The 14,450-nt window shown below is 53.3% G+C and overlaps 1 protein-coding gene across 1 annotated transcript; it reads right to left on the minus strand.

Annotated features, from left to right (window-relative positions):
* Positions 1–6,534: 6,534 nt before the first annotated feature.
* INS49_003800 (uncharacterized protein) lies at positions 6,535–14,165 on the minus strand (the record flags this gene model as incomplete). The annotated part of the gene is made up of 1 exon (XM_043164590.1): positions 6,535–14,165. A coding segment is annotated over one exon (7,631 nt), but the record flags the coding sequence as incomplete, so codon positions are not given.
* Between the last annotated feature and the right edge of the window lie 285 nt (positions 14,166–14,450).

Below are 14,450 nucleotides of genomic sequence, written 5' to 3' on the forward strand. Positions count from 1 at the left end.
AAAGAAGGAAAGAAAGGGGAGGAAAGAAGGAGAAAAAAGAAAGAGGGAGAGGAGAAGGAGAGAGAAGAGGGGAGGAGGAAAAAGGGAGGGAAAAGAGAGAGAGAGAAACGGAAAGGAAAAGAAAAAAAGAAGAGGGAGGGGGAAGAGAGGAGGAAGAAGAAGGAGGGGAAAGAAAGAGGGAAAGAGGAAGGAGGAGGAAGAGGAGAGGAAGAGGAGAGAGGAAAGGGAGGAAAAGAGGAAGGGGGGAGGGGGAGGGGGAGGAGAAGGGAAGGGAAGAGAGGGAAGGGAAGGAGGGGGAGAAGGAGGAAAAAGGGGGAGGAAAGGGAAGGAAAAAAAGGAGGAGAAAGAAGGGAAAGGACGGGAGAAGAAGAAGAAGGAAAGAGGAAGGGGAGGAAAGAAGAAGGGGGGAAGGGGAAGAAGAAGGAACGGGAGGAAGAAAGGGAGAAGAGGAAGAGGAAGAGGAGAGAGGAGAGAGAAGGAAAGAAGGAAAAAAGGGGGAGAAAAAAGGGAGAGGGGGGGAGGAAGAAGAAAGAGGAGGAGAAAGAGAAAAGAGAGGGAAGAGGAAGGAGGAGAAAGGGAGAAGGGGAGGAGGGAAAGGAGAAGAGGAGGAGAGGAGGAGGGAAAGAGGAAGGGAGAAGGGGAAAGAGAAGGGAAGAGGGGGGAAGGAGGGGGAGAAGAAAGGGGGAGGAAGGAGGAAGAGAGAAAAGGGAGGAGGGAAGGAAGAGGGGAAGAAGGAAGAAGAAAGAAAGGAGGGAAGGGGGAGAGAGGAAGGGGGGGAGGGAGGAAGGAAGGAAGGAGGAAGGAAGGAGGGAGGAGAAAGGGGAGGAGGGAAAGAGGAAGAGAAGGGGAGAAGGAAGGAGAAAGGAGAAAGGGGGGAAGAGAAAGGAGAGGAGAAGGAAGGGGAGAAAGGGGAAGGAGGAGGAAAAAAGAAAGAAAGAGAAGAAGAGAGGAGAGGAGGAGGGAGAGAGAGGGAGGAGGAGGGAGGGGGGGGGGGAAGGGAGGGAGGAGGGAGAGAAGAGAGAGGGAGGGAGGAGGGAAGAGGGAGAGAGAGAGGAGAGGAGAAAGGAAGGGGGGGAGGAAGGGAGGAAGGAGGAAGAGGAGGAGGGGGAGGGGGGGGGGGGAGGAGGGAGAGGGGAGAAGAAAGGGGAGAAGAAGAGAGAAGGAGGGGGGAAGGAAAAGGGGAAAGGAAAGGAGAGGAGGAGGGGGGAGAGAGGAGCGGAGGGGGGAGGAAAGAAAGAGGAGGGGAAAGAAGAAGAAGGAGAAGAAAGGAGAAAGAAAGGAAGGGGGGGGGGGGGGGGGAGGGAAAGGGGGAGGGGAGAGGAGGAGAAGAGGAGAGAGGGGAGGGAAAAGGGAGAGAGAGGGAGAAGGAAGAGGAGAAAGAAGAGGGAGGAGGGAAGGAGAGGGAAAGGGGGGGGAGAGAAGGAGAGGAGGAAAAAAAGAGGAAGGAGGGAAGAAGGGGGAAAAGAGGAAGAGGGAGGGAAGAGAAGGAAGAAGGAAAAGAGGAAGGGGGAAGAGGAGGAAAAGAGGAAGAGGGGAAAAGGGAGAGGAGGGAAGAAAAAAGGAAAGAAAGAAGGAAGAGGGAAAAAAAGGAAAGAGAAGGAAAAAAAGGAAAAGGGAAGGAGGAAGGGAAGGGGGGGGGGGGGGGAGGAAGAAGGGAAAAAGGGAAGGAAAAAGAAAGGGAAGGAAGAGGGGGAAGAGAGGGGAAAAAAAAGGGAAGGAGGAAGAAAGGAAGAAAAGGGAGGGGGGGGGGGGGAGGGGGGGGGGAAGGGGGAAGAAGAAGGAGGAGGGAGAGAGAGGAAAGAAAAGGGAAGGAGGAAGGGAGAGAAGGAGAAGAAAAGAAGAAAGGAGAAGGGAAGGGGAAGAAGGGGAAAAAGAGAGGAAAGGAGAAGGAAGGAGAGGAAGGGGAAGGGGAGGAAAGGAAGAAGGAAGGAGAGGAGGAGAGGAGAGGAGAAGAAGAGAAGGAGGGAAGGGAAGAGGGGAAGAGGAGAAGAAGAGGAGGGGAAGGGGAAGAAGGAAGAAGGAAAGAGAAAGAGGAGAAGGGAAGAAGGGAAGGGAGAGGAAAGAAAAAAGGAAGGGGAAAGGGAGGAGAAAGAAAGGAGAAGGAGGAGGAGAGAGAAAGAGAGGAAAGGAGGAAGAAAAAAAAAAAAAGAAGAAGGGGGGGGAGGAAGGGGGGAAGAAAAAAAAAGAAAAGAAAGGGAAGAAGAAAAAGGGGAAAAGGAGGGAAGGGGGGGAAAAGAGAAGAAAGAAGAGAGGGGGGAAGGGGGGAGAAGGGGGGAAAAAGAAAAAAGGAAGAAAGGAGGAGAAAGGGGGAAGAGAGGGGGAAGAGAGAGGGGAAAGAAGAAGGGGGGAGAGAGGAGGGGAAGGGGAGGAGGGGGAAGGGGGAAAGAAGAAGGAAGAAGAAAAAGGGGAAGAAGAAGAAGGGAGAAGGGAAAAAAAGGGAAGAAAGGGAGGAAAAGAGAGGGAAGAGAGAAAAGAAGGGAGGAGGAGGAGAGAAGGAGGGAGAAGGAGGGAGGGAGAAAAGAGGGGGGAAGAAAGGAGGAGGGGAGGAGAGGGAGGGAGGAGAAGGAGGAGGGGAGAAGGAAGAAGAAGGGAAAAGAAGGAAGAGGGGGGAAGGAAAAAAAGGAAAGAGAGGGAGAGGAGGAAGGAAAGAGGAGGAAAGAAAGAAGAAGAAAGGAAGGAGGGAGGGGGGAAGGGAGGGAAGAAAAGGGGGAAGAGGGGGGGGGAAAGAAGGGGGGAGGGGAGGGAGAAGGAAAAAAGGAAGAAAAAAAAGAAAAGAGAAAGGGGAGGAAGGAAGAGAGAGGGGAAGGAGAAGAGAGGGGGAGAGAAGAGAGGGGGGAAAGAGGAGAGAAGGGGAAGAGGGAGGGAAGGGAGAAGAAGAAAGAGGGGGAGGGGGGGGGGGGGGGAGGGGAGGAAGAGAAAGGGAGGAAGGGAGGGAAGAGAGGAGGGGGAAGGGGGAAGGAAGAGGGAAAGGAGAAGGGGGAGAAGGAGGAAGAGAGGGAAGAAGAGGGGGGGGGAAGAAAGAGAGAAGGGGGGGAAAGGAAAGGGGGGGAGAGAGGAGGGAGGAGGGAGGAGAGGAAGAGGGAGGGGAGAAAGGGGGAGGAGGAGGGGAGAAGGGAAGGAAGAGAGGGAGAGAAGAGGGAGGAGGAAGAAAGAAGGAGAGAAGAGGAGGAAGAAGAAAAAAGGAGGGGAGGGGGAAAAAGGAAAAAAGGAAAAGGAAAGGAAAAGAAGGGAAAGAAAAAGGGAAGGAAGGGGAGAGGAGAGGAGGAGAGAGAAGGAAGAAAGAAAAAAGGAGGGAAGGAGGGAGAGGGGAGGGAGAAGAGGGGAGGAGAGGAAGGGGAAGAAGGGAGAAAAAAAGGAAAAAAAGGAAAAAAGGGGGGAGAAGGAAGGAAAAAAAAAAGGAAGAGAGGAAGGAAGGGAAAGGGGAGGGGGAGGAGAAGGAGGGGGGGGAGGGAGGGGAAGAGGAGGGGGGAAGGAGGGAGGAGAAGAAGGGAGGAAAGAAAAGAGAGAAAAAAAAAGAAAAAGGGGGGAGGAAAAAGGAAAAGGAAAGGGGGGAAGGGAGGGGAAAGGGAAAGAAAGAGGAGGGAAGGGGGAAGAAGAAGGAGAGGAAAAGAAGGAAGGGAAAAGGGGGAAGGGGGGGGGGGAAGGGGAAGAAGAGAAAGGAGGGGAGAGGAGGGGAAAGGGGGAAGGAAGGAAAAGAAGGAAAGGAGAGGGAAAGGGAAAGGGGGGGAGGAAAGGAGGGGGGGGAGAGGAAGAGAGGAAGAGGAGAAGGAAAGAGGGGAGGAAGAGAAAAAAGAAAGAAGGAGAAGAGAAAGGAGAGGAAGGGAGGGGGGGAAGAGAAGGGGGAAGAGGGAGGAGGAAGAAAAAAAAAGAGGGAAGGAGAGAGAGAGAAAAAAGAGGAGGGAGAGGAAGGAGAAGGAAGAAGAAGGGGGGAAGGGGGGAGGGGAGAGGGAAAAAAAGAAGAAAAGAAAGGGGAGGAAGAGAAAAGAAGAAGGAAGAAGGAGAAGAAAGGGGAGAGGGGAAGGGAAGAAGAGAGGAAAGGAGAGAGAAGGAAAGGAAAGGGGAAGGGAAAGGAGGGAAAGAGAGGGAAAGAGGGGGAAAAGGGGAAAAGGGGGAAGAGAGGAAGGGGGGAGGAAGAGGAGAAGGGAGGGAAGGAAGAGGGGAAGAAAGAAGAGGAGAGGAGGGGAGAAAAAGGGAAAGGGAAGGAAAAAGAGGAGGAGGAAGGAAGAGGAAGGAGGAAAGGGGGGGGGAAAAAGAGGGGGGGGGGGGGGGGAGAGGGGAGAGGGGGAAGAAAGAAGAAAGAAGGGGAGGGGGGAGGAGGGGGAGGGAGAAGGGGAAAAAAAGAAAGGGAAGGGGGGGAGGGAGGGAGGGAGGGAGAAGGAGAGGGAGAAGAGGAGAAGGGGGAGGGGAAGAAAGAGGGGAAGAGGGGGGGAAGGAAAGAAAAAGGGAGGGAAGGGAGGGGGGGAGGAGGAGGAGGGGGGAGAAGAGAGAGGAGGAAGAAGGAGGAAGAAGAGAAAGAAGAGAGAAAGGAAGAAGGAGGAAAAGGGGAAAGGGAGAAAAGGAAGAGAGAGGGAGGAGGGAGAGGGAGGAAAAGGAGGAGGAGAAAGGAGGGGAAGGAGAGGGAGAAGGGAGGAAGGGGGGGAGGAAAAAAGGAAGGGGAGAGGAGAAAAAGGAGAAGGAGGGGGAGGAGAGGAGGGAGAGGAGAAAAAGAAAAAAAGAGAAGGAGGAAGGGGAAAAAGAGGAAGAGAGAGGGAGGAGGGGGGGGGAGGGAGAAGAAGGGGGGGGAAGGGGGAAGGGAGAGGGGAAAGGGAAAGAGGAAAGAGAGGAAAAAAGGGGAGGAGGGGAAAAAGGGGGAAGGGGGGAAAAAGAGGGAGAGAGAGGAGAGGGAGGGAAAGAGAAAAGGAAAGAAGGGAGGGAAAGGGGAGGAGAGGAAGGGAAAAAAGAAGGGGGGAGGAGAAGAAAAAGAGGGAGGGGAGGAAGAAGGAAGGAAAAGGAAGGAGGGGGAAGAGGAAAGAGAGGAGAGGGGAGAGAAAGGGAAGAAGAAGGGGGGAAAGGAAGAGAAAGAAGAAGGAAAAAAGAAAAGAGAAAGGAGGAGAAAAAAGGAGGGAGGAGAAGAGAGGAGGAGGGAAAGGGGGGAAAAGGGAGAAGGAAGGAAAGGGGGAGGGGGGGAGGGAAAAGGAAAAGGGAAGGGGGGAGAAGGAAGGGGGGGAAAGAGGAGGAGAAGGAAGAAGGAAGGAGGGGGGAAGAAGGGGAGAGAGAGAAGGAGGAAGAGGGAAGGGAAAAGGGGGAAAAAGAAAAGAGGAGGAAAAGGGGGGGGAAGAAAGGAGGAAGGGAGGAGAAGAAAGGGGGGGAGAGAGGGGGGGGGAAGAGAAAGGGGGAAAGAAGGGAGAGAGAAGGGAAGGGGGAGAAAGAAAGGAAGAGAAGGAAAAAGGAAGGAGGAAGGGGGAAGGGAGAGGGAAGGAAAAAAAGAAAGGGGGGAAGAGAAGGAGGGGGGAGAAAAAAGGAGAGAGGGGGGGAGAAGAAGGGGAGAAGAGGGGAAGGAAAGAAGGGAGGAGGGGAAGAGGGAGAGAAGGGGAAGAGGGGAAAAAGAGAAGGAGAGGAGGAGAAAGGAAGAGGAAAGGGAGAGAGAAGGGAGAGGGAAAGGGAAAAAAGAGGAAAAAGAAAGAAAGGAGGAAGGGAAGGGGAGGGAGAGAGGAAGAGAGAGGGAAGAAGGAGAAGGGGGAAGAGAAGAGGAGAGGGGGGGAAGGAGAAAGAAGAAAAGAGGGAAGAAAGAAGGGAGAAGGGGAAGGGAGGAAGGAGGAAAAAGGAAAGAAGAGGAAGGAGAAGAGGAAAAAAAGAAGAAGGGAGAGAAAAGGAAGAAAAGAGAAGAGAGAAAGGGGAAGGGGGAAGGAAGAGGAAGAGGGGGAAGGAAAAAAGGGGGAGGAAGAAGAGGAAGGGAGAGGAAGAGAAAGAGGAAGAGAGAGGGGGAAGGGGGGGAAAGGAAGAGAGAAGAGGGAAGGGAGAGGGAAAAAAGGAAGAAAAAAAGAAGAAAAAAAGAAGGGGGGAAAAAGAGAGAGAGAGAAAAGGAGAAGGAAAAGAAGGAAAGAGAAGGGGGGAGGGAAAGAAGGAAGAAGGAAGGGGAGGAAGGGGGGGAGGGGAAAAGGGGGGGAGAGGAGAGGAAGAAGGAAGGAGAGGAAGGGGAGAGAGGGAAAGGAAGAGGGGAGAGGGGGAGGGGGAAGAAAGGAGAAGGGGGAGGGGGAAGGAGGAGAGGAGAGAAGGGAAGGGAGAGGAAGGAAAGGAAGAAAGAAGAAAGAAGGGGGGAGAGGAGAAAGGAGGGAGAAGGAGGAGGGGGAGAGGGGGGAGAGGAAAAGAAGGGAGGAGGGGGGAAGGAGAAGAAGAAAGAGGGGAAGGGGAAAGAGAAAAGAGAAAAGAAGGAAGAAAGAGAAGAAAAGAAAGGGAGAGGAAGGAAAGGGAAAAAGGGGAAAGAAGAAGAAGAGGAAAGAAAGGGAAGGAGAGAAGAAGAGGGGAGGAGGAGGGGGGAAGGGAAAAAAAGGAAGGCTAAGGGAAAGGGGAAGGGGGAGAAGGGGGGGAAGAGGAAAAAGGGAGAAGGAAGAAGGGAGGGGAGGGGGAGGAAAGAGGAAGAGGAAAGGGGAAAGGGGAAGAAGGGGGAAGAAGGGGGAGGGAGGAGGAGAAGGGGGAGAGGAAAAGGGAGGGGGAGAAGAGGGAGGAGGGGGGGAAGAGAGGGAGGGGGGAGAGAAGAGGAAAGGGAGGAGGGAGGGAAGGGGGAGGAAAAGAGGAGGGGGGGAGGGAGGGAGGAGAAGGAGGAAAGAGGGAGAGAGAGGGAAAGGAAGAGAGGAGGAAGGGGGAGGGGAAAGGGAAGAGGAGGGAAGGAAAGGGAAAAGAAAAAAGAAGAAAAGAGAAAAAGAGAGAGGGAAAAAGGGGGGAAAAAGAAGGAAGGAAGGAAAGGAGGGGGAGAGGGAGAGGAGAAGGGAGAGGAAAAAGGGGGAAGAGAGAGAGGAGAGGGGAAGAGAAGAAGAGAAAGAGAAAGGAAAAGGGAGGGAAGGGAGGAGGAAGAGAAAGGGAGAGAAGAAAAGGGAAAAAGGGGGGAAAGGGAGGAAAAAAAGAAGGGGGAGAGAAAGGGAAAGGGAAGAGAGAGGGGAAGGAGAAAGAAGGAAAAGGGAAAAAGAGGGGAAAAAGAAGGAAAGAAGGAAGGAAGGGGGGAAGAGGAAAGAGAGGGAAAGGAGAAAGGAAGGAAGGAAGGAGGAAGAGAAAAGAAGGAGGAAGAGGAAAGGGAAAGAAGGGGAAGGGGAGGGGAGAAAGAGAAGAAGGGGAAAGGGGAGGAGGAGGGAGAGAGGAAAAGGAGAAGGAGGGAAAAGAAAGGAAAAAAGGAAGGGGGGAAGGGAAAAGGGGAAGGGGGGAGAAGAGGAGGAGAAAGAAAAAAAGAAGGAAGAAGAAGGGAGAGGAAAGAGAAAGGAGGAAGAGAAAAGGAGGGAGAGAGGAGAAAAAGGAAGGAGAAAAGAAGAGGGGAGAGAGAAAAGAAAAGAGGGAAGGAGGGAAAGGAGGGGGAGGAAAAGAGAGAGAGAGAGGAGGAGGGGGGGGGGGGAGGGAAGGAAGAAGGGAAGAAGAAGAAGGGAGAGGGGAGGAAGGAGAAGGGGAGAAAAAAGAAGAGAAGAAAGAGGGAGGAAAAAGGAGGAAGGAAGGAAAGGAGGGAGAAGGGAGGGAAGGAAGGGAAGGGGGGGGGGGGGAAGAAAGAGAGAGAGGGAAGGGGGGAAGAGAGAAGGGAGGAGGGGGGAAGGAAAGAAGAGGAAGAGGGGAGAAAAGGAGAAGGGGAAGGAGGAAGAGAAAGAGGGAGAGGGGAAAAAAAAAGGAGGAAGGAAAAAGGAAGAGGGAGGGAGGAGGGGGAGAGGGAGAGGGAGGGAGAGAGGAGGGAAAGGAGAGGGGAAGGGAGGGAAAGGGGAGGGAAGGGGGGGGAGGGAGGAGAGAGAAGGAGGAAGAAAGGGGAGAGGGAAAGAGGGGGAAGGAGAGGGAGAGGGGGGGAAGGAAGGGAGAGGGAAGGGGGGGGGGAAAGGAAGGAAAAAAGGAGGGAAGGAGAAAAAGAAGGGAAGAGGGGGAAAGAGAGGAGAAGGGAAGAAAAGAAGGAAGGGGGAAGAGAGGGAGGAAGAAAAAAGGAGGAGGAAAAAGGAGGAAGGGAGGAAGAGAAAGGAGGGAGGAGAGAAGAGAAGGGAAGGAAGAGAGAAGAAAAGAGAGGGAAAGAGAAGAAAGGAAGAGGAAGGAGGGGGGAGAGGAGAAAGGGAAGAGGGAAGAGGGAAGGAAAAGGAAGGGAAAAAAAGAGGAAAAAAGGGGGGGGAAGGAGAGAAGAGAAAGAAGGAGGAGGGGGGGGGAGGGGAAAAGAAAGGAAGGGGGAAGAGAAAAAGAAGGAGGGAAGGAGAAAAAGAGAGGAGGGGAGGAAGGAAAAGGGTGGGAAGGAGAAAAGGGGGAGGAAGGGGAGGAGGAAGGGAGAAGAAAGGGGAGAGAGGGAGGGAAGAAGAAGGAGGGGGGGGGGAGAGGGGGGGGGAAGAGAAAGAGAGGAGAAGAAGAAAGAGAAGGAAGGAAGAAAGGGGAGGAGGGGGAGGGGGAGGGGGAAAGGAAGGGGGGAAGGAAGGAGGAGGGGAGAGAGGAGAAAAGGAAGAAGGGAAGGGAGGGGAGAAAGGAGGGAGGGAGGGAGGGAGAAGGAGAAAGGGGGAGGGGGAGGGAAGAAAGGGGAAGAGGGGAGAGGAGAAAAGAGAGGAGAGAAAAGAGGGGAGGGAAAGGGGGGGAGAGGGGGAGGAGGGAGAGAAGGAAGGAAGAGGAAGGGAAGGAAGGGAGGAGAGAGGGAGAGAAGGAAAAAGGAAGAGAGGAAGGAGAAAAAAAAAAAGGAGAGAGAGAAGAAAGGGAAAGAGAGGGGAAAGAAAGAGGAGGGAGGAGAGGGAGGGAAAGAAGAGGGGAGAGGGAGGAAAGAAGGGAAAAAAAAGAAAGAAAAAAAGAGAAGGGGAGGGGAGAGAGGGGAAAAAGGGAAAAAAGGAAAAAGAAAAAAGAGAGGAGAAGGAGGGGAGGAGAGGGGAAGAAGGAGAGAAGGGGGGAAAAAAGGGAAGGAAGGAGAAGGGAGAGGGAAAAAGGGGAAAGAGGGGGAGAAGAAGGAAAGAGGGGAGAAGAAAGAGAAAGGAAAAAGAGAAGGAAGGAAAAAGAAAAGGAGGAGAGAGAGAGGAAAAGAAAGGAGGAAGGGAGGGAGGAAGGGAGGAGAAAAGGGAGGGAAGAGAAGGAAAAGGAAAGAGGGGAGAGGGAAAGGAAGAAGGGAGGGGGAGGAAGAAGAAAAAAGAGGGAAAGGGGGAAGGGGGGAAAGAGGAAAGAGGGGGGGGAGGGAAAAGAGGAGAGAAGGGGAGGAGGGGAGGAAGAGGAGGGAGGAGAGGAGAAGGGAGAAAAGGAAGAGAGAGGGAAGGGAGGGGAAAGGGGAAGAGGAAGAGGGGAGGAAGGAGGAGAGAAGAGAGAGGGGAAGGAAAAGGAGGAGGAGAGAAGAGAGAGAGAGGAGAGAGAAAAGAGAGAAAGGAGGAAGAAAGGAAGGGGGAGGGAGGAGAAAGGGAGGGGGAAGGGGAAAGGGAGGGAAGAGAAGGAAAGGAGGGGGAGGGAGGGAAAGAGAGAAAAAGGGAAAAAGAGAGGGGGAGGAGAAGGGGAAAGGAGAAAGGAGGGAAGAGGAGAGAAAGGAAAGGGAAGGAGAAAGGAAAAAGAGAAGAAGGAGGAGAGGAGGGGGGAAAGGGGGAAGGGGGGAGAGAAAGAAAAGGGATGAAGAGGGAAGAAAGAAGAGAGGAAGGAAGAGAAGAAGAGGAAGAGGGAGGAAAGAAGGAGAAAAAGGGGGGGAGGAAGAGGAAAAGAGAAGGGGAAAAAAGGAGGAAGGGGGAGAAAGAAAAGGGGGAGGAGGAAGAAAGAAAGGGAAAGGGAGAAGAAGAGAGAAGGGAGGAAGGAAAAAGAGGAGGGGGAAGAGAAAGAGGAAAAAGAGGGAGAAGGAGGAGAGAGGAAAAAGGAGGAAGGAAGGGAAAAGAAGGGAGAAGAAAAAAGAAGGGGGAGAGGAGAAGAAAGGAGAAAGAAGGAGGAAGAAGGGGGAGGGAAGAAGAAGAAGAAGAGAGGAAAGAAGGGAGGGAAAGGAGAGGGGGAAGAAAGAAGAGGAGGGAGAAAAGAGAGGAGGGGGGGGAAGAGGGAAAAGGAGGGGAGGAAGAGAAGGGGGAGAGAAAGAAAAAGAGAGAGGAGGGAAGGGGAGGGAGAAAGGGAGAGAAAGAAAAGAAGGGGAGAAGGGAGAGGAAAAAGAAGAGAAGGAGAGAGAAAAGGAAAAAAAAAGGAAGAAGAAGGAAGAGAAAAGAAAGGGGGGGAGAAGAGGAGAGGAGGGGGAGGGAGAAAAGGAGAAAGAGAAAAAAAAAGGGAGAAAGGAAGGAGGAAAAGAAAAAAAGGGAGGAAAAGGGAAAAAGGAAGAAGAAAGGGAAGGAAAGGAAAAGGGGGGAGAGGGAGAGAAAGGAAAAGAAGGGGAAAGGGAAGGAGGGAAAGAAGAAAGGGGAAGAAGGAAAAGGGGAAGGGGAGAAAAGAAAGGGGAAAGAAGAGAGGGAGAAGAGGAGAAGGAGGAAAGGGAGAGAGAGAAAGAGAGAGGGAGAGAAGAAGGGAGAAGGAAGGAGAGGAGGAGGAAAGAGGGAGAAGAAAGGGAAGGAAAGGAAAAGAGAGAGGGGGGGAGAGGGGGAGAAGAGAGGAGAAGGAGAAAGAAGGGGGAAGAAGGAAGAGGAAAAGAAAGGGAAAGGAAGAGGGAAAGAGAGGGAAAGAGGGAAGAAGGGAGAGGAGGGAGGGGGGAGAAGAGGAGAGAGGAGGAGAGAGGAAGAGGGGAGAAGGAAGGAGGAAAAAAGGGGGGGGGGGGGAGAGAGGGAAGGGGGAGGAAGAGGGGAGAAAAGAAGGAAAAGAGGGGGGAGGAGGGGGGGAGGGGGAGAGGGAGAGGGGGAGGGAGGGAGAGGGGGGAAAGAGGAAGGGGGGGGAAGGAAAGAAGAGGGGAAAGGAGAGAAAGAGAGAAGGGAGGAGAAGGAAGAAAGAGAAAAGAGAGGAGGGGGGAGGAGGAAGGAAAGAAAAGGAAGGAAGGAAAAGGAGAGGAAGAAGAAGGAGGAAGAGGAAAAAGGGGAGAGGAGGGGGAGAGAGAAAAGGAGGAGAAGAAGAGAGAAGGAAGAGAGGAGGAGAGAAGGAAGAAAGGAAAAGGGGGGGGAAAGGGAAGGAGGAAGGAGAGAGAGAAAAAAGGGGAAAAAAGGGAGGAGGGAGGGAGGGGGGGAGAGAAAGGAAGGAAGGAAGGAGGAGAGGAGGAAGAGGAAGGGAGGGGGAGGAGAGGAAAAAAGAGGAAAGGGAGGCGGAGGGGAAAAGAGAGAGGAAGGGGAGAGAGGAAGAAAGAAGAAAAGAGGAAAGGAAAAGGAAAAAGAGGGGAGAAAGGAAGGGAAAAGAAAGAGAGGGAGAGGAGAAAGGAGAAAAAAGAAAGGGGGGAGGAAGAAAGAAGGAGGAAAAAGAAAAGGAAGGGGGGAGGGGAGGGGAGGGGGGAGAGGGAGGGGGGGAGAAAGGGGGGAGAGGGGAAAGGGAGGGAGAAGAAGAAAAGGAGGAGGAAAGGAGGAAAGGGGGAGAGAAGAGGGGGGGGGGAAAGAGGGGAGGGGGGGGAGAGAAAAAGAAGAAGAAGAAAAAGAAAAAAGGAGGGGGGAGGAGAAGAAGAAGGGAAGAGAGGGAGGGGAGGAGAGGGGGGAGGGAAGAGGAGGAAGAAGAGGGGAGAGGAGGGGGAAAAAAGAGAAGGAAAAAGGAAGGAGGGGAAGAGAGAGAAGGGAGGGGGGGAAGGGAGGGAGGGGAGGGAGAAGAGGAAGGAGGAAAAAGGAAGGAAAGAAGGGAAGAAGAAAGGAAGGGAAAGAGAAAGGAAGAAGGAAAGAAAGAGAGAGGAGGAGAAGGGGGAAGGGAAGGGGGGGAGAGAAGGGGGAAAAGGGGGAAGAGGAAAGGGGGAGAGGAGAGGGAAAAAGAGAAGGAAGAGAGGGAGGAAGGAAGAGGGAGAGAAGGAAAAAGAAGGGAGAGGGAGGGGGAAAGAAGGGGAAAGGAAAAAAGGAGGAGAAGAAAGAGAGGAGGAAGGAAGAGAAAGGGAGAAGGAAGGAAGAAAGGGGAAAGGAAGAGGAGGAAAGAAAAGAAGGGAGAAGGGGGGGAGGGGGGAAAAGGGAAGGGAAGGAAAGGAGAAGAGGAGAGGAAGGGGAGGGGGAAGAGAGGGAAGAAGGGGGGGGAGAGGGGGGAGGAGGGGAAGAAGGAAGAAGGAGAGGAAAGGGGAGAGGAGAGAGGGAAGAGAGGGGGAGGGGGAAGAGAGGAAGGGGAAGAAAGAAGGAAAGGGAGGGAGAAGAAAGAGAAGGGGAGGGGGGGGAGAAGAAGGAAAGGAAAGCGGAAGAGGGGGAGGGAAGAAGGAAAAAGGGGGGGAAAAGGGAGAAAGGGAAGGAGGAGAAGGGAAGGGAAAAGGGGAGAAAAAGAGGGGGGAGGAGAAGGAGGAGAGAGGAAGAGGAGGAGAGAGAGGGAAAAGAAAGGGGGAAAAGGGAAGGGGGGGGGGGGGGAGGGAAAGGGAAAGGGAGAGGGGAAGGGAGGGAAGGGGAGAGAGGGGGAAAGAGAGGGGAAAAGAAAGAGGGGGGGAAAAAAGGGAGGAAAAGGAAGAAGGAGGAGGAAGGGGGGAGAAGGGGAGGGAAGAAGGGGGAGAGAAGGGGGAGGAAGAAGGGAAAGGAAGAGAGAAAAAGAGAGGGGGAGAGAAGAGGGGAGAGGAGGAGGGGAGAGGGAGGGAGGAAGGGGAGAGAAAGAAAGGGGAGAGGGAAAGGAGAAAAAGAAAGAGGGGGGAGGGGGGGGAGAGGGAGAAAGGAGGGGGGGGAAGGAGGAAAGAGAAGGAGGGAGGAAAGAAGAAGAAAGAGGAAGGAGGAAAAGGAGAAGAAGGAAAGAGGGGGGAAGAAGGGGAAGGAGGAGGGAAAAAAGAAAGGGGGAGGAGGGAAAAAGGAAGAAGGAAGGGAAAGAAGGAAGAGAGGAAGAGGGAAAAAGGAGGAAAGGAAGAAAGGGGAGGAAAAGGGAGGGAGGGGGAGAGGGGAAGGAGGGGGAGGAAGGGGGAAAAAGGGAAGAAAGGAGAAAGGAAAGGAAAGGGAGAGGAGGAGGGAAAGGAAAAAGAGGAAGAGAGAAAAAGAAGAAAAAGAAAGGAGGAAGAAGAGAAGGGGGAAAAGACGGGGGAGAGAGGGGGAAGAAAGGAGAAGGAAAAGAAGAAAAGGAGGAAAAGGAGGGAGGGAGGAGGAAGGGAGGAGGGAAGAGAAGAGAGAAGGAAAGGGGAGAAGGAGAAGGAGGAGGGGAGGGGGGAGAAGGGGAAAGGGAGGAAGAAAAGAAAAGGGGAGAAGGAAGGAAAGAAGAAAAGAGAGAAGAGGAAAGGGGGAAAGGGGGGGAGAGGGAGAGGAGAGGGAAGAGAGGGGGAAAAAGAGAAAGAAAAAAGAGGAAGAGGAAGAGAAGAGGGAAAAGAAGGAGAGAGAAGGAGGAGAGGGGGAGGAAGAAGAGAGAAGAGAAAAAGAGAGAAAAGAGAGGGAGAAAGAAGGGGAGGGGGAAAGAAAAGAAAAAAGGGAGGGGGGGGAAAGGAGGAGAAAGGAGGAAAGAAAGGAAGGGGGAAGGAAGAGAGGAGGAAAGAAAGAGAGAAGGGAGGGAGAGAAGGAGAGGAGTGGAAAAAGAGAAAAGGGGAAAAAGGAAAAAGAAGAGAAGGAGGAAGAGAGGGGGGAAGAAAGAAGAGGGGGAAAAGAAGAGGAAAGGAGAAGGCGGGAGAGAGGGGGGAAGAAGAAAGGGGGGAGGGAGAGAAGAGGAAGGGAAAGAAAGAAAGAAGGGAGGAAAAAAAAAAGAAAAGAGAAGGAAGAAGGGGAGGAGAAAAAAAAGGAGAAGAGAGGGAGAGAGGAAAAGGAAGAGGGGAAAAGGAAGGGAGAAAGAGGGGGGGGGAAGGAAGAAGGGGAAAAAAAAGAACGGAGGAGAAAGAGGAGAGGGGGGGAGGGGAAGGAGAGAGGGGGGAGGAGAGGAGAAGGAGGGGGAAAGAAAGGAAAAAAAAAGAGGAGGGAGAAGGGGGGAAGAAGAGAGGGAGGAGGGAGGAAGAAGAGGGGAGGGAGAAAAAAAGAGGGAGAGGAGAGGAAGGGGGGGAGAAACTAGAGAGAAGGAAAAGCGGGAAGAGAAAGGAGGGAACAGGGAAGAGGGGAGGAAAAAAAGATGGAGGGGAGTGGGATGAAATGGGAGGGGATGAGGAAGAGGAAAAAAAGGAGTGAGGAGGGGTGAAAAAAGAAGGGGAAGAGAAAGAGACAAGGAGACGAAGGTTAATGTAGAAGACCGAGCAGAGTACAAGAGAAGGGGGAGGTAAGCTGGGGAAAAAAGAGGAGTAAATGAGGGGGGCAAGTAGAAAGTGGGTAAAGAGTGGAAGAAAGGGAAGGGGGCGG

The sequence above is a fragment of the Diaporthe citri genome (genome assembly GCF_014595645.1).
Source record: "Diaporthe citri strain NFHF-8-4 chromosome Unknown scaffold_10, whole genome shotgun sequence".
Lineage (NCBI taxonomy): Eukaryota > Fungi > Ascomycota > Sordariomycetes > Diaporthales > Diaporthaceae > Diaporthe > Diaporthe citri.